The sequence below is a fragment of the Symphodus melops genome, assembly GCF_947650265.1.
Source record: "Symphodus melops genome assembly, chromosome: 19".
NCBI lineage: Eukaryota > Metazoa > Chordata > Actinopteri > Labriformes > Labridae > Symphodus > Symphodus melops.
In genome coordinates, this window is record NC_136709.1 from 11078518 (window position 1) to 11103701 (window position 25184).

The window sequence follows — 25184 nt, forward strand, 5'->3', positions numbered from 1 at the left end:
GGGGAGAGGCAGAGAAGGGTTATAACAGTTTAATTATCTCCCCCTAAAGTGGTTAAAGCTAATATTTAATTAGAAAATAAACAGAAAACGGAAGCCTCAGTATCAAATCATGATCAATGAAGCAGAGCCAGGACCTATATCGTAATAAGGGGGGAAACTCCCAGCTTATTGCCACATAAAAGAATCATAATTAGTCAAATGTAATTAGCAGAACATTACAGAATTACTCGGCTGCACGGCGATGCCTTTCATGCTTGTGTGAAGGGAGAGCAAGGAGACGACTAATCAATGGGACTATAATTCCACGGATAAGGACAGTTTTAATACATCGCAAACCTTTTGTGTTTGTCTCGGAAACACAACACGTACACAAAAGATACATTGACAGTATACACTTCTTCAAAACACAATTATGTCTAAAGGTTGATACTAAAAAAAAATCTTCATGTGAGTTATTTCATCACTGTTTCAAGCCCTTTGTCAGCAGCCATTCTGTTTTTCAATTCATTAAGAATGCACACTAAGGAGCCAACTTTTAGCAACTCTGGCAAGGAAAGAGTTCCTTTTCCAGGCAGAGATCTCACTCATTTGTGAGCAATCGTCTGCTGAACGAGAGACGACTCAAATATACAGACAAGGAGCGCCAATAGCTTAGTGGTTATGTCATGCGCCCCGTGTACAGAGGCTATAGTCCTTATTGCAATGATCGTGGATTTGAATCCAACTTTGGCCCTTTGCTGCATGTCATCCCCTACTCTCATCGTCTAGCATCACCTGTGTACTAAAGACAACATAACATTGTGTACATCTATCGAGGAATTTCCCCCCTTAGGACAACTTTACAGACAGGGCTGCTGTTATGTTGTCTAGTAAGCATCCAGGCTCCGACTCGGCTTGTAATCAAGTGTCAATGTGTAGGACGCGAGCTCAAGTGTTGAGATCTTATCTCATAAAGAGGCTTATAAATGTACAACCATCTCATGTCCCATAAAGGAGCCCTCTGATTTATTCCTATTGATCAGCTGCCGGGGGCCGCGACAGCCGTGTAACGGAAATCAACACTCTCCTCGCAGCCGCGGCAGTCTGGCTGCACCGAGACATATGCACACAAGTTGTCTGCGGGACTATACGGATAAAAATGGAAATCATGCATGATTTATCACGCTTCACTTGAAAGTAACTCCATGAGAAGAAATACAAAGGGTGTTTCGGAAACAGTGTTGGACAGGTGGACACGCGGTAACACATGAATATTTCAGCACTCCATCCCCAACTTTGGCCAGCTTTTAAAAAACAAGTGGAGTTAACTGACACCCAAGTTTACCAAGTGTTTATGTGACATCACAGCTGACCAGTGCTAGACAATGACCCTCAACCTGTCTCTGTATGGTGCCCCAGAGGTGTCATAAAACCTGGGCAGAGAGCTTCGCAGGGGATGACAGAGTGCCAGGCGCTCTCCCACCAGGACCTAATTTCCCCCTGAGAAAATGGATAGCACGTCCATAGCGAAGCTTAGTTTAAAATGCAAAATGTGGACATTATCTGGCATGGAGATTCAGCGGCATCCATCACGCTATGCTAATGCAGCCCAGTGGTTAAGATATTCTAATGTAAGCCACCCTGGAGATGTAGAGGAATTAACACAAACAGAGCAGGGCGTCGGGAACACAAAGGGGTCAGGAGATAGGACAGGGGGAGCTACTCCTGAGACAGGCACTGCAACACACACACACACCTACACACACACACGCATACACACACAGAAAGAGAGAGAGAGACAGTGAAAAGGAGGCTCAAATTAAATGAAAAGCTCACTTGTTTTTGAGCATATGCACATGCAGACTCATCCACACTTCATTTCTTGACATACACCTCGTCCATACACAACTGCAAATGTATAAATGCATGCATAGACAAAAACAGTTATCTGACAGAGTATATTGATAGCTGTCGTACTTTTTTAGGTGTAAACCAACAACCATTTCCATAATCCAGTTGAAGACATCATCAACGACATCAATGACATCATAGACGACCTGCTCACATATCACGGATTTCTCCTCCATTCAGACTTTTCCTCCTCGACTGGTCTAATGTTTACATTGTGCACATTTCAGCTGTAGAATCCATAGAGAGATCCTGCAGGCTGTGCAGGGGACTGTGCGGAGTCCCAGCAGAGTTCCTCTCCTCACTAAGCGGCACTTATGAAAGCCCTGTCCTATCCCAGTCCCCTGCTCTGCCTGCCAGAGCTGTGCGGGAAGGCATTATTATCATTATATTAATGTGACATTAATTGCTTTTACTTTTTCACTCCATTAAGTGTGCTCTATCTCTTTGGGAGCCCGGCCAGATGGTTTATCACTTCCTGTGCTGTTGGTAGCACCATTAATGGGCTAAGACACTGGGCTATAAAATAATTGCGCCGCAGTGTTGGAAATGTTCATCGCACTAATTGAAAAGTAATTGCGGAGGTATAGTGCAACTGTCATGCCATAAAAGCCTGTCATAGAGGAGGAGGCGGGTGTTCTAGTAGAAGGCTATTGTTTGCAGTCATACAGTACAGCAAGTAGTCAAAGCAATGGCGGAACAGCCTTTATGCTAAATGTTAACAGGGGCAATGATCCATTGAAAACATGACTCCTTTATTTTCTTACACCTCCCACATTAATGCTACAAATATATCAGAGTAATCGTCTTTCATGCTGTTGCTGCTTTATCTTAGTGGGGGGGGGGGGGGTTTCATCATAGTCAACCATGTCAACATAGTGTACAATTATCATTGTAGACTTGAGTACATGAGTTAATAAAACGTGTAAAATGACAAAGCAGATCTTGTATGTGAACTACTGCTCGAAAAACAAAAAAGATTGCCGAGCAGTGAGAATGCATATGTTCATCCTCATGGATATTCACCTCTGATCAAATATTTAGTACATCCCTGATTTTTTCACTGTACCACATATCTTATTGAGAGATAAATCAGAGTTATTATTTCAATAATTACAGAGCCCTCAGTAATTACACAAGATTTACTTCTAATGAACTTTGGATATTGCTTTGCAGAACTAAGAGTATTAAATCGTTAAAGTGTTAATGTAACATTAAAAAATGACATTAAGATGGTAGTTAATCAGCATGACAAATAAGAAAAGGAAGTTTTTAACTGCTGCCAAACTTTTCAATTTTTATCATTTCTGCACAATACTGAGCAAGAAATCAATCTTTGCCAGTTCTCCTGCAAGGCACTAATCCTCTGAAGTGGGGCTGCACAGTTCATCGCAACTTCACTGTTGCGATATGAGGATTCACAATAAATGCATAAAAGTCTAAAATCAATATTTAAAAAATATTTGATTGAACACGCAATGCTTACTCACTCAGCATGTGCATATTTGACCATTAGATGAAGGCCTTGTTACAATTTGCAATTCAAGCAGAAGCACTTCAACACAAAATATACTTAAAGTACTTCAAATAAATGTTACCAAAGAAGACAGAATACTTCTTGGCGAGGGTCCACTTTGTGTCCCTCTCAGTATTGATGAAACTTGTTGTTTGAGGTGACGCTGTGGGTTAACAGAAGAGCCGGCGAGCATCGGTTTAAGCCGTCATTACTAAAACAAAGCAGCCACTCGCTGCTTATCAGCCTCTCATCGACTCTCCTTCTGGCCCCTGTCGCCCGGCCAATCCAACGTATTGACACCCATTGACTGGGACTTGAGGAAGAACAGGATGGTGAACTTGTCTAACACAGATCAGGGTCAGGGCGAGGGACAGGGCATGGCGCTGTGTGTGTGTGTGTGTGTTTGTGTTTGAGACCCCTGCATTCTCCAGCATGGATCCAATAGTGCTGTGTGCACTCCAAATCAATGACATGGGTTGAAAATGAGGCCTGAAATTGGACTGATTGATTCCAGCAGTTATGATGCTGCGTTCATTGACGCCTTTTGTGCACTACTCTTCTTTCGATCTGTCTTCCTTCCAAAACGGCCACATAGAACGTATAGACTGTAAACAGTGTGTGTGGTCCGCTTTGAAGGGGGAATAAATTCTCTGTAGGTCACAAAGTGGCCTGAACTGTGAGCCACCTCAACCCTTCACCCAAACTCCTCTCTCCCTCCCTCCTCCCCTTGCTCTCTTTCTTTCCCAAGGTCAATCTCCTCAACAATTAGTCTGGAGAGGAGGAGGAGGATTTGAAGCATGGTCGCACCCCTCTCCAAATGCCCCCTCAAGGGCTTTTGGGGGCAGCAACGGTATGTCAGACTAAAGTGAAAAGTGTACCCATTCCCTCTTTATGTCTCCATTTTCTACCCTCATTAGGACCATTCATGAGCACTTAGAGGCCCCGTGCACATCCACACATCACCCTGGTCAGACCTGCCCTCTCCTCCACGCATCGGATTTTCCCAATCAGATAACTATCATTAAAAGCCAATATGTGAGTGTAGGTGTGTGTGTGTCTGTGTGTGGGTGCAGTGTGTATGAAAGACAGACAGACAGACAGAAGCAGGAGTCACCATTATATTTGTATCCATAGTGCATCCATACTAATGTAATATTGATTGGTCCTAGTCTCCATGGCACCATGACAATAGTCCAGTCCTGCCGGCCACTGGTCAGTATCCCAGCATCCCTCTCTGTCCCCAACACACCCCACCCCCAACTCGGCTGGCTGCCATGTGTCTCTGTGTCATTGCACAGAGCTATAACCTATATAGCATCAGAGGACAAACCTAAATTCACAAACATTCAGTTGTAAATCTCTCACTAATGCCTTTTATCTTCTTCTTTTGTTCATCTTCTGTTGCTTCGTCATTTTCTTCTTTTCCTCCTCTCTGTGGACTGTCAAGCCTCCGAGAAAGAGCAAACACGAGCGTGTGGAAAAATGACGAGGTGAAGCAAGTACAAATGTTGAGCTTGAAAAAAAAAAACGAGTCCCCTGTGAGACTGTGTGCACTTCCACAGAAAAAAACTCCCAACCCAGAATCATTAGGCTCAGCTGAGGATTTGATGTTTGTTCTCACAGTCCACTTTCCCACATACACCGAGAAACTTCCTCTGTTCTTTACATTTTGTGGTAAGCTGATGTCATCTTTTGGATTCCAGATATCTTAGGCGGTTTCTTCAGTTGTTTTGTCTGGACAGCTGCATCGCTCGCTCCTCCAGACCACACACACACGCTGAGAAGCGATGAGGAAAAGAGTGTTAGATGACAACAAAGGCAGACTTTTTTTTTTTTTTTTTTTTTTGATGCCTCAGCTTCCTGAAAACCAAGAACGCCAGACACCAATTTTGATCCAAGTGAGTGATTTGCATAGAAAAGTTCATAAGCACAGGACATAAGGATATGGTCATAAAAGAGAGCAATAAAAATGTTAACTGTGACAGAATATTAAAAGTGGCAGTAAATTGAAGGCAGGCTGCAGAATGACCCTTGTGGAGTGACTTCCTCTGGTCGGGACTCTGAATCTCAGCGTGTGTGTGAGACTGTACACAGAGAATAAAACATCTCCTGCCGACCCCTGACAGATATGGTTGTCTCTCTCACTTTAATCCTGCTGGATAGTTAAGATTTAAGATAATGACACAACGACTTTCACGTTGACGCCGACATTGAATCTTTTTAAGAGGCCTCCCGCTGCCGAGCCGGGACGAGCCTGTCAGCTACTGGCAGTGAAAGAGTTGAATGTCTTGCGCATACTCGTTTTCCCCCGATGTCAGGAAGAAATTGTTCGTAACAACGGGCCCCCCTCACACTTGTCTCAACTCATTTATTTCAGCCAAGGTCTGCGGATATAAATAAAAGGAAATGTTACTGGAGCATTTAAACTCGGTGCCAGCCTTGAGACCAGTAATGTAACCACATATCATCAAAAGTGCTGAATCTCCCTTTGTCACCACACATGACATGCAATTCCTCCAAACATATTCACAATTTTGTTGTTATTCATACAAATAAATAATCACAGGAAAGCCTTTAAAGCTGACCTCTACAGTAACACTCAGTGTCCATCACATTGATCCTGCAGCTTCCTCAAACACATCTTTTATATCATTTACCATCATGAGTTTACCACCATGGAGCTTCTTCTCAGCTGGATTTCTTTCATCATGAATGCAGTTCAACAGGTGGTCCATAGATGGAGCTCTTCTCATTAGAATATACATTATATTACATTATAAGGCTGTCCTTGGGTAACAGTGCGCTGTATGTCCTTCATTCTTCAGCTGCAGCAGAGCCGAGCTGCGGTGTGCACTCTACCTCCACCTGCCCTCTGTAAGCAGAAAAAAAAGAGGCAGCAGGAAAACAAACACGCATATGGAAGCAGAAATGTGGAGCTATATGTCTTTCAGGACAAAGTGACTGCTATAACAGTTGGCTTTCTCTACCTTACTTACCACACCGGACCCCTTGTGAGTGAGTGTCAAACCACAAACCAGTGGTTCCCTGGAGCAGTAGGACTTAATTGAGCTATCCTGGGAAATCTAATTACAATAATGCACAGAGGATTGTGTAATATTCCCTCTGCTTGTGCTCTAACACCTATTCCTCACACAGACAGCAACACACACACGCACACACATTGGGAGGAAAGGGAGGATTAGGGGAGACATAGAGATGCTGGTGTGATGTGTTGGGAGGTTGTGGATCGGCACAAACCGCAACAACTGAAGGAAAGACACTGGAGAAGTTTTAATTGCACAAAGGATACAACAAAGACTTTTACATGATCAGAATGTTCCTTTAAAAAAAATAGAATTTGCAAGTCCCCGGACGGGTCACAGAAGGCTAAATTTGCGGGAGAAAATTATTTCAACAAAGGGGCTCTAATGAACTAGTTTAATATAACACTGTACAGCTGGGGAATGTTCATAACCACATCACACACGTGTACTGGAAAACACGTCAAATCAAAAAGAAATATGCAGTGTTTTTCAAGGCTGCTGAGGCCACGGAACACAGAAAAAGAAAAACAGCAGGGACACACATTTCTACAATAATCTATCCCCCGTCTGTGCTCATTGACAGTGTTAATTCCACTGAAAAGTGCCCTAAAACACCTGCCAATATGTGAGCTTTTACTACACAAAGACAACAAGAGGAGTCTTGGAGCTGCAGGTATTGATGCATGTCAGACATTGACAGTGGCAACCTTTGCATTGACTATGGTAGAGGGGCACTTTGGCTGCATTTTGCACAACTGACACTTGAAAAGAGAATTACCTGGATGCTGAAATGGATGAATTAGTATCGCAGGATTTATCTCAGAGTTGCCACTGGAGTTCTATAAAAACAGAAGCTGGAAAACAGATGTGGTGAGTATAGTTTCTGGAGTCAATATATGTATGTGTGGGTTGTTTGTGATTGAGTGCAAGGTCAAAGGGACACAAGGGAGAGACGGAGGGGAACCAAGAGGGAGGGGTGGGTTGCTACAGTGCCCAAGGCCATACCAACACAGACGGACACCATATTGAAATTAGCAAATGGACTGCATAGTGTCGCTTGCTGCCCCATTTGCCGCCCCTCTTCTCAGGGTGATATACAGATGCAGCCAGTGATGGGACATCACTGCTTCAGAGGGGCAGCGGGGTGGGGAACACGGGGACAAAGAGGGGGGCTAACTCAAATGAAATGGGTTGACTCTTATTTATTTACAGCATGTTTTCCACTCATCCCATAACACTGTAAATTACCTGCGTGGTCAAGGCTCCTTTCTTCGGCGAGGAGAGGGGCGAGAAAGGGACATAAAACATGTGATCTATATGATATTTAATTCAGGAATCACATATGATCCGTCAATTTCCATACATCACACTTTATGAGTCATATTTTAAATACAAAATCAGGTTTATGAATATAAATGTGTGAATTACGAGCGGTCACATGTGTTATATGATGTACAGGATGTCTATAGGCACCAGAAGGAGGGTCTCACGGATATTTATGAGATTTCTACAGTGTATCTGCTGTGAGAGGATAAGAGGCGGCTGATTTACTCATAGTTAAGTTTCTCACATGGTGTTTCTGATCATGCTGTTGACTGTTTGACTCCAAACTCAGAAATGTAAATGACGAGGGATGATCACAATAAAAAACGTGACGTCGTTTTATCACCAGAAAATTCTGCATGTAAAATATGTTAAAAAACACATTTTACATTTTGTCTGTTTGATACAAGTGAGCTTGACAGTTACTTGAACTTTATTATACAGCAAAGCAGGCAGCAATGGAGACAGTATTCAATATATGCTGTGTGTGTGTGTGTGTGTGTGTGTGTGTGTGTGTGTGTGTGTGTGTGTGTGTGTGTGTGTGTGTGTGTGTGTGTGTGTGTGTGTGTGTGTGTGTGTGTGTGTGTGTGTGTGTGTGCCTGTGCGCAGAGAGAATTCCATCAGAGGGATCTCCCATGGGAGCAGACCTGGTCTCTAGCTGAAAGAAGGCAGGGGCCTCCTCCATTATGGCAAACAAGTGCATTTGCTTTAAGGCCAGTGGAGATTTCTAACCTTTGCTTGACATGAGGAAAAGGTCAGGCTCATCGGCGGCCTCCCACCGGAGTTAAGCCTGACCATTTCCTCTCTGCTCCTGTGGACCCTGGGAAATCCTGAGATCCTTGGTTCCAACGAGCTGTACTGCAGAAAGTCTGCAAATGACACATGGACACATTTCTTGTATGCTTCACACCCTTATTTTGAAGGCATCCTATTTAAGAACTTAGATGTATAATATTTTTAGATAAATACATAGTTTTATTGTAGATTATAACATTAATGGAAAAATGAAGGAACTTTGTTTACAAGTAAAAAAAAAGAAACCCATATAATGAAGTGATACTGAAGCAAATGTCCTAATATCATCTCAAACACAGGCCTCACCTGCAGCAATATCATTCAGATGGTGCTGAACGTGTGTAAAGTGAGCACACACACTGAGTTCTTCTTCATTTGATGGACGTATCCATGCTTATCTACCTTCTTTATCCCCCTTCATTATTTCCAAACCAGTGGTTAAATTGGAAAAGCCCATAAGAACGTGTGAAAACATGGCAGAGGCAATAAAACAGTAGAAGCCCCCCCCCCCATTACACACACACACACACACATCCCAGCACAGTATTTTCCGCTGCTGAAAGGAGATACATTCAGCTGATAGTTGGAAACCCCCCCCCACCCGACACACACACACACACACACACACACACACACACACACACACACACACACACACACACACACACACACACACACACACACACACACACACACACACACACACACACACACACACACACACACACACACACACACACACACACACACACACACACACACACACACACACAGTCTTTATATCAGAGTGAGCAGCACTGATAAAGATACAGTTGGGCAAATAAATCTCCAATGAAGGAACAAAACCCTTCATATGCAGTTATCTACAGTGTGTGTGTGTGTGTGTGTGTGTGTGTGTGTGTGTTTTCTCTACAGTTTATTACCTGCTTGCTCCCTCACAGCGCTTGTGTTCCTACAGTGTTCAAGTATGAAAGAACATAAGTGCAGCGATTTCGAGGTAAAAGCTGTATTTTCTCTGCAGAGAGGGAGGGTCAGGCCTCTTGTGTGGCTGTGCCCGGGTGGTGCGCTTCTTTTTGCTTCCTTTGAGACTCATTCTCAGGGGATTTTGTGGGTCACGTCATTTCTTTTATCTGCTGCAATAGTGAATCTTATTCATGTAGCTCTCTCTGAAGGACCAGGACTAAAGTTTAGCCCCAAAACATATTGGTGCTACTAAAGACTTGAACGTTACTTTATTTTGCAGATTTTAGTCTGATACCAGACTAAAATTGAAATTGAAATTAAATCAACATACTATCCTTTTCTTGTGAATATTAGATATAGTTATCTATTATTATTGGCATTACAACCACAAGTCCATTTTGATGTTTTTTTTAAAATTCCATGTCTCTTAGTTCACCTCTTTATCGAGCCGACCAACTCCAACCATCTGCGCAGGGCTGGTGGAAAGTTCTATCTGTCATTCTTCCCATTCTGCTTGCAATCACTGTTGTTTGCTTTTTTCAGTGTGTTGTTAATAAAATATAATTAATTGACTGGAATCAGGAGAGACATTTAAAGTCGATTTCTGCAGAAATCCCTGTATGATGACATGATAAAAGATGTAACCAGAGTACTCTGACAGAGGTCCACTCATGGCCATTCAGGTTTTTTAGTGCAGCTACACTCAGCCTTGCATTAAGGAGAGCTAGGAGAGCTGGTGTGTAACCTGATAAATGCACTTAAAACAGTGAAGATGGACCATGAGAGGGCGAAATCTCAGATGGCCCGGCCTGTGTGCCTGCTAGGCACTTTGACAGTCTATTGATCAGCCAAAGAGGGTCTGAGGCAGGGTCAGAGGTGTGGGGATGCATGGCTCATATACTGCTAGTGGGACAAGTAGGAAGTGGACAGCAGTAACCAGGATCTATGAGGAAATAGATCCACTGCTAGGCCGATTTGATGTCCCTTCTTTCTTTTTTATTGAAGATCAGATGTGCTGTTGGCTGAGGGAAAAAGGCCAAAATACCTCCTCCAATATAAGCCACAACAACAGTCTAACAATCCGACTGCTCTTTGAAATTGATGTGACGTAACGTTTCTGTCTGGGACATTGATAGCCCACGGTTGTGAAAATGCCCTGCTCCTGTTATTGAATAGTAATAGGCTTGTCGACCGGTGCCTCCAATTTCACAAATGGAGCAATAAATACACATAACAGAATCAGAGGAACAATAAGAGTGCCTATAAAGGATGGTAGAGCCTCAAAAACAAGTCGGAGAACCCAGAGTGGAGGGGGGGGGGTCAAGAGAGAATTTGACAAAAGGAAAGATGAAAAATATGTGTGCGTGTGTGTGTGAGACAGAGGTAGAGAGAGAGAGAGAGAGAGAGAGAGAGAGAGAGAGAGAGAGATGGTGGCCCACTCTTCATTTCTGTGCCACAAGCTCTCCTGGGCATTTGCGTGCTCCGTTTTCAACCTAAGTGTAATTTGAGCCCTGGGTTGATACAAAGTGTATGCAGCAGCTCTGTTCAAACCCAATCACTCACCCTGACGTGTAATCCTTTCCCTTGCCATCATCAACGCTGCTTTGGGAATAATGAAACACACTTAAGCAATACACAGCAGTCGTACAGCTGTGAGCGTGGCCACATCTTGATGAAACGCCTCGTAACTCTAATGAAAGGTGTTTTGACCTGTCAATGGAGGGAAATGATTGCCTCGCTACTGTATCTGTGGGAAACTTATTGATGGCAATATCTGGTCCAGTCGGATGATTTGCATGTGAAATGATCAGCACATTGCTTTTAAAAATACACCAACCAGCAGCAGTGCTCTATATTTTCATGTGTGCCTCAAAATCTTCTTTCTCTTTTTATCCTCAAGTTGTCTTGTGTTGCCATTGTTTCCACCAAGAAGATTATTACAATTAATTGGCTAGCAAGACATTATTTCAAAAAGGGAAATTGGCTCTTATAATTATATAGAGAAGGGAATACTTTAACTCCCTGGAATATCAGCTTCCTGAAATAATGGAGCTGCAGCCCCCTCGCTTCCCCCACCAACCTCCATCAGGGTTAGTGTGTCTGTCTGCCTGTTTCCTGTGACGGATCCATTTTCAACAGCTCCTGGCCCTGCACAGGCTCTGGCTGATGGTCTGGGTGGCCTGTGCGAATCTGTGTCTGGCTCGTTTTGCTCAATGCAAAAGCATCTGCGGTCAGCTGGGATCTCCAATCTGATCTTTGTTCTGTCCTCTAGCTGAACTCCTCCTCTGTTCATCAGCCAGAGCAGGCTGGGTTAATACACCGTTGTTTAGTCTTAGTCTAAGTAAGTGTAACTTATTGGGACTGTTTTAAGCGTGTATGAAATAAAAGCCTCCTGGTTGGTCATTATGAGGAAAACCTCCAAAGTGATTTATGGACATGACTTTCTTTGTCTCTTGTGAGTCTCTTGGATCACTTTCATTTCGTTTTTCCAACAGGTGAACGTTTTTCACAGGGAATATTTTAACTTGGCACGTTTACACTGTTACTGTAGATTTAGTATCCGGAGAGCCAAGAGAAAAACAACTGTTACAGATGCTAATAGATATCTAGCAGGTTGTAAATATAGTACAGGCCTGTCTACAGTTCAAATGTTATCAATGGGAATTGTTTTCTATGGCTAAATAGACAACCTAAGAGTTGAGATACCTGCAAAAGGGCTTCATACCTTTCTTTGACTTCCTCAGATTTTACAAATCAACTCAACTTGGAATCATTGGCTTCAGGTTGACACCCCGTTTAGGAGGAGGGAACTCTTCTTTTAGCGTTGGTCCGGTTTGAATCTTTTGATATGATTGTAATTTGTATGTTTAGAGGTTCGATAGACTTTTTGCAGAAATGTTTGCAACATTCAAGACAACCTGATAAAGATCAACTATTATGTATGTTGCGTTCCTCGAATGTCTGCTTGAGGCTGGCTCCAAGAGACCCAGAATTCAAATACACACCTCATCCAAAATAACCCATTTTTACATCAACAATGAACATGTTGACCCCCTGGTGTAACAAACAAACAAAAGTCTGAAGTTACTCTTTATGGGCACAGACTGTACAAGAGGAGAATTTTGTTAAAGAATCATCTTATTTTATGAAGAATACGAGTTTTGACTAGTTAGACGTGCGTCTGACGAGCAGTCAAGTGCGATGTAACAGTTTGTATCAAACCTGCCTCAGCCGTCTGCCTGGCCTTAGGTTAAGTGTAAGTTAAGGTGTGACAGCATTTCCACAGTGGGGACGGTCAATGACCTGCTGCTGTAAACCTGTCTGATGTCTGTCTGAGTCTGATGACTCTGAGAGCCGTGATGCTGTATGGTAGGAACTATTCTAGACATTAGAACTAAGTTTTGTATTTGTTCTCAGTCTAGTTTTCTGTGTTTGATATCTGTTCATTTGAGTGAAATGCTTCAATAACCGTTGTATGGATGCAAAGTTTGTAAAGCTATATTTTTTTTTGTTCTCCTTAAATGAATGTGAAAACACTTTTTTACTCAATATCTGCAAAATCAACATTTCAATTAGAGCTGGATTGAGTCAAGAATATGACACGCTCTATCCTTGTGCTCAGCAAATACTAGCATGCTGAAACTCTTGCCTAAGATAGTGAACACTGTACCTGTGTGATCGATGACTTTAAGGCTTAGAGTTGTCGGTGGGTTGGGTTGGCATGATGTTTGAAGTTTCTTTGCGACAGACTTAAGTTGGACCGCAAAAAAAAAATCACAGAGTTCAGGGAGTATTTAATTCATTGATCCTTTACCTTTACCTTTTGAAAATCAAAACGTAAAAGTTACACAGATATTGGTGAATTAACGATCAGAGATATCAATGTACACCATCGCCAAATGATATATTTCACACCATAAATAGTCAGAGCACAGACGCAGGTAATCAGCTACCTGCCCCTGTCTGCAATTTATCACCAAGGGACCAATTCTGACACACTGATGTTCATAAAAACACATACCCGCTTCGTAACCAAAAGGGGGGGGGGGGGGGTCACACCCACTGATGGCCAAGTCATGTGATCGGCACGAGGCATGCTCTACCTTAACAAACAGATCAATGAAGAATGAATAGGAACAGATCAATAACAACAATTACAAATGTTTTGGCAGGAGCACTGAGGGAGGAACAGTGGGTTGGATAAAAACATGGATGGCTCAGGTAAGTCACATACACTTGTGAGGACGATAAAGATTGTTGAATCAGAGAAATATTGACAATATGATAATGAGGTAGTAGTCAGCAGGGCGCTGCATACTTAATTTTCAATGGTATTTGGGCAACCTACTGTATCGACACCTATATATTTACACACTTCAAAACACAGCTTGTAATGTAAGACATGTCCTCTTTTACTTAACAAAGTGCCATGTTGCAAGGTAAAAAGAAAAAAGGGAGGTTAGAGGACTTCCAGCTATTTATAATACGTATGCTCATTTTGGGCCACTACAAAATTCTAATTGTAAAGATCTTCTGCAAAAGTTTTCCTTAATTCTGCACTTTAATTGAAACAAGCACAAAATTATTATTTTATCAGAGTAGCAAATCAAATATATTCCCTCTGATTTACAAAATACATGTTTCCGCTTAAAGGGATTTAGAATATGTCATTTAATAGCACACCAATTCTCCCAAATCTAAGTCAAAGCATGCTTTAAGCACGGCTTCAGTCAGAACTGGTCCCTGTTGTATTGCACAACAGTCAAATAACTTCTCTTATATCGCCACCTTCCACAGTTGAGCTTGTAAATTGAACAGCAGCTACATTAAGTTGGGATAATTGGGTGCTGGAGTGGGTCTAGGCAGCCTCTGTCACGTGGCCAATCAGGCTGCAGGATCAGTGCTAGCCATTGATATCGCGAGCATGTCGGCAACTCAACCCTACTGCGATGTCAGGGATTCCTTTGATCACAGTATCATAATGTTGTGACAGCACCATAATTTATCACATCACATAAAATCCTTCAGTAGTATAGACTACCCCCCCTCTATCTTTCTATGAGCAAATACTCACACTCAATGCAGCCGACATGGAGCTAAACACAGAGAGGAGATCTGTGTCTCCCACCAGAGATCACACCTTGTACTGACACACCCTTGTGTTGCTGCTGACACTTTATTTCTTGCATAGCTATTCACATGTGCATGCTCGGGCATCCCGAGCTCTCCCCACAGATGCCCGCCCTCCTCCTGCACGCTGTGGAGGAGAGGGTGTTACTCTGCTCTGCACAGGCCGCTGTGTCAACATGAGGTCAAGAAGAAGTGATCCACGTGTCTCCTGTACTCCTGGAGGGAGGAAGGCCTCGCAGACAACAACCTCCCGCTGGGCTAAAAATAAACCCAGTATGAAGTGCCACCACAACCGCGCTGCACCTGCCGTTTACCTCCGTTTGGTTGAAGCTCTATAAACACGGGCGTAGCTATTAAAAGAAGAGAGCTGTCTTAAATGGTGAGAGCAGATGCTGGGCACCTTGCTCCCTGTGTGTGGGATGACTCTGCTATGGGCTCAAAGGGGCCCAAAATAGAGCGGTTGACATATGGGCCTCTGATTGTTTGAACATGGAATCTCCTGGACGTATGCCACACGGCATAAATCCTTTGATACTGCCAACGCCAAACCTGCTGATCATCTTTCACCTAGCGTGAATCAGGTCATCTATTTGCATGCCAAGAGGCAATTTTACACAGGCTTAAACAATGACCAAATTTGGGGTTCGATGGGTTGCATGAACAGCACTAACACAAGGAGAGGAGGAGTGTGTGACAGAAGTGCAGTGGTGTGTTAAACTGGTGGGACTCACAGGCATGGCCGTACAACAACAGTAGCATTGAACAGCATGTGACATATAGGAGGTTAAGCCTGTTTTCCCCACAGCTCCCTTTTATTGCTGAGTTACTACAGAATAAGACGACTAACTGTACCTGCCTATGCTAGTTTGGTTAAACATGGGACCAGCAAATCTTCCAGTCTGAGACAGATCCACAAAGATCACACGGATTACTGCTCTGAGAGGTAATATCCAAGAACATTTAAACTGATAAGAGTTCACATTTAGTAATTGTTTTTTTTTTTTTTTTTTTTACAGGAGAAACAAGAGAAAATGGCCACCAAGGTCACCAGACTTTGAACTGTACACTCAGTCTTCCATTAATAAATATATACATGTCCTGGTCAAGTCCAGGCAAAAAACACAGCTGAGACACGTGAGTCTGTTTACGGATGTCAACGCCTCGACTGTCTTCAGAACGACTTACAAAGAAAAAACGTTTTCTTTAAGATCTGGCAACTACTTGTTCTGAAGATGCCGAGGGGCAGCGGGTCCTTCTTCATATACAGCATGACCACTGACAGTAAACAAAAAAACAAAACAAAAATGATTACTGTACATAGTATTTCTTATATATTTTAAATTAATCTGCATCATTTTTATATTTATATTAATAACCAAGTTTTGCATTTGTTCTTTTTTTATTCAGTGTCCTGGGTTCCAGGAGGAGGAGGAGAAGAGAGGTCAGTCTCTGTCCAGCCTCAGTCAGTTTGGGGGGTGGGGTGGGGGGGTTCTCCATCTCCTGGCTTGGTTCAAGTCACTTTCTGAAGTCATGGTGACCCCATCAGACCTTGGCCTCAAGCATCTCCAGGAAGAGTTTGTGCATGGGCACCTTTCCCTGCACCTTGATGCTGTAAAAGTGCTGCACGGCCTTGGTGGCAGTCTGCCGCAGCAGAGGCAGCGTCATGAGCAGCTTGCCCGCCCGCCTCGGATCCTCCTGGTGCTGACTGCTCTCATAGTCCTGCAGGGCCTCGTGCAGAGCGTCCTGGAGCTTCTGGACGGCCTCCATGTCCTCTATGTGCATGGAGTCTGACAGGACGAGAGCAGAGACAGGAGCATGAGGAGGGATGGACTTTCAAAGATAAAAAGAAAGAAGCAACTTGAAATAACTGTAGTTTACAACACGGTGGGAAATGGATTTTTCTAAAGCAAAATTAAATCTCATGACTGATCTTTATGACTCTGTCAGAAGCAGGAAGGCAGGGAGAGCATTATCAGTATAACTCACACCCTGACAAGATAAAGAATAGATCATAAAAGAAAAGAAAAAAAACAACAACAGCTGCTTTATATATATATATTTATTTTTTTGGGGGGGGATGGGTATTCATATGGCCCTTGACCAGCAAGACTGAAAATCAATGCTCTCCTCCAGTAACAATGGAATGAATAGCACCCAATCTAGCCTGAGTGAGTACACATTAAACACCTCACTGTTCCAAAGGACAGATTGTTTAAAAAAAGAAGGGGGGGGGAGAGAGAGAGAGGGGGGATTCCATTAGAGAATTGGACACTATAAAGAGGCCTGAGAGGAGGACAACACATCCTTTGAATTAAATGTCTGCCTTCTTAGATACAACATAAAAACCTGCCATCAAAATCTAGCATCTAAGAACTGTCAAATATAAATTCTCCAATAACACTTTTGTATTGTTTTTGTATCTTTCTTTCTTTATTGTACTGTAAACTAAAACATTGAGACTCTCTCCGCTTCAGTCAGCCCAAACCTCTCCCCCTTCCTGGCTTTTTTTTTTTTTTTTTGAGCGGTCTACAGTTTCAGTCTGGCGTCTCTCCGGTGTTCTTTCTCCTATAACGTTTCGCAACATTGCCATCGTTTTTTACTGATCCTACTGTACATCATGTTACAGCTCCCCTCTCTCATTCTCGCCTTCCTCTGCCTCCTCTTTCTACCTCCCAGCCTTTCTCAGGGACAGCCCCGGGGTTGTACTTTCTCTCACTGGTTAACCATCGTCTGGCACTCCGGAGGCGCCATGTCATTGGCTGCCTGACTCGTCTCACCTTGGCGGTGCATATTTTACCACACGGGACAATAAAAGGCAAAACAGATTTCAGACTTCGCCCCAAATTCATTGACTGGAACAACTGTATTCCCAAGACCTTGAGACATTTCTCACCCTGACGGTTTTTCAAATCCACAGTGGTAAAATGAAGTAGGTCGTTTTGTAAAGTGATTGTGAGAGGGAGGGGTTGAGAGGGGGGAGGATGGAAGAACAAAAGGCAAAAAAGATGAAAAAGAATCTCATAAGAGGATGTAGTGTGACTTAATTATCTCTTGTTCTTTTCACAGAGGCTGGATTCACAACCTCGCAAGCAGCATTTGAACTAATCAAACCCATATTCTGTTCTACTTTCATCCTGGCAAATATGCATCAATTTGAGACAATTATGACTGAACGATTTGAAAGTGAGGGGAAAAAAAATAAAAAGGAGAAAGATCAACAGATGAGCAAGGAAAGGACGGAAGGAGACAGTGAGCATGCAGCTTGTAATCCTGGGAGGGAGGGGACTTAAAAAAACAACTTTGAAGAAACAATTTCCTCGCAATCCATCAGTGAGCCCGCGTCGATCCGATTGATAAACTGCTAATTACAAAATCAATGGCTATGAATTTTCCCAGCTGTCAGACAGAGAGGCTCCCTGGAGAGCGATCTCCCCGAGACCTTGTTCTAACATTCTGGACACCCTCCTCCTCCTCCTCGACCCCCAACTCTCCTCACTCCCTCCTCCTCTCCAAAAGCCCTGTTGTCTGAAAGCAAAGGTCCTACATCAGCATTTTCATTTTTCAGCCGGGGACAAAACAAGGGAAAGGCAGCCCAGTGACCGGGGCGTGCATTGATCAGAGCGGGACAGGTCCTGCCTCCTCAAAAGGAGCCTGTCGATAGTAGCGTGCCGTCTCGGCATCGTAACAAACGGGGCCTATCACTCCCTGATACTCATTCCATTCGACTTAACACATTTTATTGACAGGCCCTGTGCTCCTAATGAAATGCTAAATTTATCTCCCGTGGCTGCTGTGCCCTGCAGCTACTGTTATGGAGATAGAGAAAGAGAGAGAGGCGGGAGAGGGAGGCCAGGAGAAATACCACGACGTGGAAGGTGTTCAATTAAAAAAGCACACTCCTCCATCCCTCTTTTTCCCCGGCTCACACACTGCCCTTATCTTCTCTCCATCTCTCCATCCCACGCTCCAAACTAAAGGTTACGCCGAAAAACTCCGGAAAAAACTCAAAAATGTAATTTCGAGAAACTGTGTCAGACGTTATCTCAATGTTTCTGAATGCTATGCTGTCCAGGATGCTTTACTTAAAGGGACAGTCCAAGAAACAGTGAACACCTCTCACTTTACAATATCAGGTCTTATTGTATAAATAAAAGGAAAATTTGACTGTATTTCTTACAGAGTGGGAATATGGATCGTATAATTTAGCAGTGAAAAACTGTTAAAATGATTATAGTTTTTTGTTTGTATCTATTGTAAAAATAATTACATTATCTTTTTTATTATTATAAGTCACTTCCTTTAATAATAATCTATCAATTTGTTACATTAAGGTTTTCTTCATCTGTTAGTAACTTCATCATAAATATGATGATGAATATAGTAAAAAAAATAAAATAAAAATCTTCCTTTAAAGTTCAAATTCCTAAGACTTCTCTCTTAAAGTCACCATAATAGTGAAGCATTTATTCTGTTCTGAGGAACGATATTATCACCATTAAATACTGGGCTGTTTAAACTACATAATATGACGACAGTAAGCGGTTTACATACAGCATATCACAGGAATTCTTTTATGCTTAAGTTAAACAGCAGAATTTTCATTCAAATGTAAAAAACAAAATTAACTTTCATTACAAATTATAAATCCTGACGTGTTTTTTTTTTTTTTTGGTGCTGAAGAGTCACCCACCTGAGTTGGAGAGCGCAATGGCCTTGAGGGTGACAAACTCCTCCTTCTCCACTTTGAGCTTCTTGCACTTGCGGACCAGCTGCAGGATGGAGACGTAGAGGTCGAGCAGGCCGGTCAGCCGCGAGTGCTCCTCGTCCATGATGTAGTCCTCGGCGTACACTAACTCGTCCTCGTACGGCAGTGAGCGGAACACGATGCTGAGGATGAGGATCTCCATCCATGCGCTCTGCAGCAAACTCATCTGATCGCCCAGAGAGAGAGAGGAGAAACCTGCAAGGACACATAAAAAGAAAAAACTGTGTGAGGACAGCGGAATAATAAAATGCAGTCGGTCTGCGTGTATCAAGAGTTTTTGTTCACATAATTTTTTATTTATTTTTTTAATTAAAGTCTTTAAAAGTAGAAGAAGAGCAACACTTTGGGTTCATCGTTAAACACAGTAGCCTGTTTGACATGCTGAGGCCCATGTTAACAAGTGCTGTTTAATTTTAAATGCACAGTGGAAGGTCCTCTTTGAAGCCGTGTCAGAGCACTTGAGTGGGCTTTACTGTAAGTGCGGACAGTAAATCGGTGCAAAGGTCCGGGATACACAAAGCCATGTGGTTACCCCCTTGTATCCTGTCACACTTCTATTGGTGTGAGGGGGGATTAGCACCGAGACACATTCTCATTGCAGGGGTGGAGGACATGACATGCACTGTGTAGCAAGAGAATGTGATGAAGGAACACACACACACACACACACACACAGAGCAACATGCACAAACGTGTGTCTACCAAGAAAACAAACAGACACACGTGTGCACATGAGGATCATGACACTTCTATGTATGCACATAAATCCGCATAGAAGAACGCATGCAGACCATCAGGGTCAAATGTCTCAAGCCCGGCCTGAAGACCTGCTTAAACCCCGGGGGCCTCCGGGCCAGCTGCACCTAGAGGAGCTGAAGGGGTGAGCTTGGGCGCATCAAAAACCTCTGTCGATTTCCCTTCAGCGCCTCTTCACATGCTCCGAATAGAACGTTGAAGAATTTTCAAAAATAAATGATCATTTTACACAAGTGAAGAGAAAGAGAGGAAACAAGAAAGAGGAAAAGACAGCAGATAGATCCTCATCTAGTCCTGTCCTTTACTACCCTTCAGCTGTCAATAAACTGCATGAACCCCCCTGGCTCTTTTAAGTCCCCCCCCCCCTGCACAGCACGCCTGCAGGCGGCCTTTTCTGACTGCATATTAGGCTCTTCAGCTCCACCCCTGATTAACATGATGACGCCTCTAAGTTTGCTGTCCTACCGTGGTGCGATTAAGACGCAACAAATCACCGTATTGACAAGGACGCTCATGGCATCTTTGCTGCACATTTTCTCTTAAACATAAATGATCTCACACCAGCTTCATGTCCGTCTCCTCACACACACTGACGCAAACACAACACACGTGCGGGTGCTGAAGAAAACAGACCGGGAGAGACGGGCAGAGTGAAAGGAAGAGCCAGAGAGAGGAACACCTGAGTGTTCAATTTCCCTTATCGTGGTGATGACCACTGCAGGGGAAGGGCTGGAGGATACATTAATTAACAGATTGGGATCAGAATGTGAGGGCCTTCACTTTTTGAAGGGGAATCAATAGTCAGTAGAATAGAGTGCTAACAGAAAGGTGCTGCTGCCTCACTGGACCGGTCAGAGGTCTGAAGAGCCCAAATTAGACCCAACAAAGCAAACTGCCGAAAGCACTCAAAACACTCGGCTATTATCACCGAGGCAATAAGCCATGTTTTGTGAAGGCCTGTGCCATTACACACATCTACACTGCTTGCAAAAATCTTCTGTTGTGTTATTTCCTTGTCTGCATACGTGGCCATTAAGTCGGACAGAATGTGGACTGGCCGGAGGGAAATTGTCATGCAAGCATGGACGCAGTCTTGATTGCCGCATCAGGTTGGCATCACAATCACAGGCAAGGCTTTGTCTAGCCTTTTAATGCCAAGGAGGACTGAAGCGGAACTAAAGTGCTGCTCCCAATGTGACAGCCCGTGTGAAGGCCTTGTTCAGGGCTTGTTGGAGAGGCTTTAGAGTTGTTCTCTTACGGCAGACACCTCTCAACCATATGCACACATGCAGCCGAGCAGCCTACAATTACCTTTGACGCTAAAAGTCCTTGAATTTAATCCAGTGTTGTGAGATGGAGAGGTGGTGTTTTTCCCCGGCTCCATCCCCTCTCTTCAGGGCCTAAATTATCGCTCCAAATGGGATCTCGTGTCGTTGCCTCGCCTTTTTCCACTCAATTTAATCGAGTAATGAAGTGACTTCCCGACTCCGCAGGTCACACAGCGCTCCGGCCGCCTCACTCTGAAGGTGGCTCGGTTAAGTGCCGTCGGAGTGGGTGATTTCCTCTAATGAAATATCAATATTTACATCTTCATTTCCAGCCCGCTGCCTTGGCGGGGTTTGACCAAACATGACACAATATTGACCAAATCAGAGAGGCCTGTCTACATGTTTGAAGGGGCCTTTTCCACTCTGCTGCCGAGTGCTCGCGCAGGTTTCTTTGTATACAGCGACGATAACAACGCAGAGTGCGTCTTTGTTCACTTTGACTTCATCATCGCGCTCATAGAGTGTTTCCAAGCCTTCGTTTTAACTTTGAAAACACTGCATGTGGAAAATGGTTCTGTTCAGTCGAGACAAAGAAACCAGAATAAATAAACAGTTTAGTGCGTGCGAGTATCCACCAACAGCATGAGCACATCATCATTGATGGCTCAAAGGGTGAAAAGAAGACCACTAAAGACCATCAACAGAAGCCAAAACCATCATCTCTTTCTTTATCTCCCCAAAAGCCCTCGGCTGTGTGCAGGAGGGGGCAGCCCAAACCCACAGACGGCTGCTTCAAACCCCTCGCAGAGATTAATCAGAGCACCGTTTCATCTGCCAGAGCTCAGGACAGTCCAGAATGAAATGTTAGAGATTTCTGTTGAGCTGGAGTTCATATTCTATTAATTTATTATTGTTTCCCTCTCCCCGAGGGCCATTAGCGCGGGTAATAAAAAGAGATGTAATTACGAGGCACGGTGGCCCCCTCCAGCTGCAGCCCCCTCGTAACTCACCCTCAATCAGACAGCGGAGCAGACAGAGGGAGAGGGAGAAAAAAAAAGAGGAATGGCTGGCGAGGGAGAGAAATGGGGGATAAAATAAAGGAGAAGATATGGGCCAGAGAGGAGGCAGATAAGGAAGAGAGAAAGAGACTGAAAAAAAAGGGTTCAAAACATTAAGGGAAAAAGAAGAGGGAGACAGAAAGAGGAAAGAGAGTAATTCTGGCTGGACCGCGGCTGATCTATCACGGCTGGCTATCAGAAGGACAAGCAGGCCCTGAAGACTTTTGCCCAGCGGCAATCTCACCTCAGCCAAGTCAAGTACTCTCCGGGCTCCAGTTGGAGTAAAACTGCCCCTAACAGGACCCCGGGGGTTCAACACGTCTTTTTTTTTTCTAACCTAAGACTGAGCTGAATGATCGTGCTGCCATAAGCTTATTTTATATCAAAGCTTTTTATTTAAAAAAAAAAAAAAGGGGGGGGGGGGACAAAAGTAAAACGTATGCACCTCTGATTTGTACAGATTTCTCTGATCGGGCAGAGTGACACTGTGTAAGATAAAGAACTGATACAGTACTGAAAGGCAATGTTAGCTGCTTCATTATGGTGTGTGTGTGTGTGTGTGTGTGTTTGAATGGGCACTGATTTGCTTGCGTTAATGTGTGTGTGTGTGTGCGTGCCTCAGTGTGTGTGTGTGTCTAAACATTCGACCATGATTCTTCTGGAATTTACATGACAGCGTCAGGAGGACCTAATCAATAGCCGCCTGATTATAAATTGCTGTGCACTGCATGAATAATATGACCTGAAGTCGAGCCGCACGTACAACACAAACAGCTCTGTTTGCTCTGAGCTCTCCCTGGACGCTGATTTGATGACACAAACACTGTTTTTATATCGAACACATTTATGTCAATAGCAGCTGAAGTGACCCGGTGAAAAAGAGGTTGATGACTGAAAATCTTGTTTTTCTTTTTTTCGGCTCCAGCGCTCACTTTCAGGCGAGTCTGATATCTGCCTTCTTCCGACATGAGAGTCAGTCCATTATCCCGTGGTAAGTAGCTGGGGAATGGGTGATTTGACCAGTAGCCTGTGAACGTTATGAGGTTGAAAAACATTAAATACAGTAATCCCCTTGTTTTAATCTGTACCCTAAGACCTCCTGACCTGACAGAGAAGTCTTTAGCCATCCCCGGGGTCCCACTGGCTCATACTGAAGGTACATATCTCTGTTTAGCCCCAAAGACCGGGATGAATCAGGCTTTAATGATTGCCATAATTACACGTAATTTATCTCTGCTGCCATCAAGCACCACTGCTTAATGAAGGATGGCGCTCTGCTGACGAGCTTTTAAAAGGCACATTGCGATTTACATTTTTATACCGAGCGTTTTACATTAACATGCTAAATATTTTGACGTGAATGCTACGTTTCACAACCAGGATTTTCGGGAAGGAATCAACTTGGTGACAATGTGAACAATGCATGCTCGTAATTGCGATACTGGATGTACCTGTAACTAAACAAAGCCCTCCCCCTACCCTGCATGGCAGATGTCCTTTTTCTGGCCCCGCGTACTCCTGACTGCCTGTCTGCCTCCAAAAAACGCCCCCATCTCAATCTCTCCCCAGCTTTTCCACCTTCCTCCGGCTCTCCTGCCGGGGTTCAGGCTTCAGCATCCACCTGATTGCTCAATCTATCTTTATCTCCTGTGTTGAAGCCTACGTCAGAGGGTAAATTGAATATACTAAGAGCTGTCTGTTGGTGTCTATATTTAATAAAGTGCACTGATGAGGTGCTGATTTATTGCCGGGCAGTATTCACACTCTATTACAAGGAGATTACGCAGCTTGAGTGGGATCAGGCTGGCAACACAGTAAGTAGATTTCACAATTTAATGGCAAAGAGAAAACAGGGGCCCCCAGAGGGGGGCTGGGGGAGGGTGGGCTGATGGGTGGGTGATTATGTTGGAGGGTTGAGCTGACACAAACACGACAACATACAAGAGGCGCGATCTCTTTTTAACATCGTTGCCTCCATGCTAACAACACGCCAGGCGCTTGTCTGTCAAACGCAGAGCTGATGAACGAGAATCCAATAAAGCACAGATGATGAATATTCCCAAAACACTGGTCATGAAAAGAAAACATAAACCAGGTTATTGCCTTACGATAATCTGGTGTTACTCAAAAAACAAGTATGTGAGGATTATTTTAGATTAATTCAAAGTATAATTAAGGAAAGACTTTGCAGAAACTATCTTATTCTTGTTGTGATGTTTTATTGTGTAGGAGCAAAGCAGCAGCGGCAGCAGCAGAGAGTCAATGTTTGCTTGGCCCTTTAGCCTTCAGAGAATTCCCATCTAAAAAAAAAAAAATGCCAGGGAAGCGGGGGGATTGGAGCTGAAAAACACCAAACAACAAGCACCAACAGTAACAGCAGCATGCAGGGCCAGGTTTTGCATATGAACACATGGCATTCCCACTGCAGGTGGAAGGGACGTGGAGTTGTAAGAGGCCACGGGGGTCATGCTGGTATCCTGACGGTCCTCATATGGCAGCATTGTTAGAGTGGTAAACAAGTCCGAGTGGACTGAAACTGTCAGGATACTGAGTTCCTCCCTGAACCTCTTGGACAGAGTGAAATGCAGCTTTATGGGAATGGACGGCAGCCAGAGGGGTGGACAGTGGAGTCCTATGTGTGTCAAAGGTTGTTAGCACCTTAGGAGCAACAAGCCATCT

General features: G+C 43.7%; 1 protein-coding gene across 6 annotated transcripts in view; it reads right to left on the bottom strand.

Annotated features, from left to right (window-relative positions):
* Positions 1-13305: 13305 nt before the first annotated feature.
* The window catches only part of esrrb (estrogen-related receptor beta), a 45135-nt gene continuing 33256 nt past the window's right edge, over positions 13306-25184 (bottom strand). For all 6 annotated transcript variants that reach the window (XM_079370124.1, XM_079370125.1, XM_079370122.1 and 3 more), the window contains 2 exons: positions 19349-19618; positions 13306-16445 (listed from right to left, as the gene is read on the bottom strand). In XM_079370124.1, the coding sequence (XP_079226250.1) occupies positions 16201-16445; positions 19349-19618 (515 nt within the window). In that variant the 3' untranslated portion in view covers positions 13306-16200. The remainder of the gene's footprint in view (positions 16446-19348; positions 19619-25184) is intronic.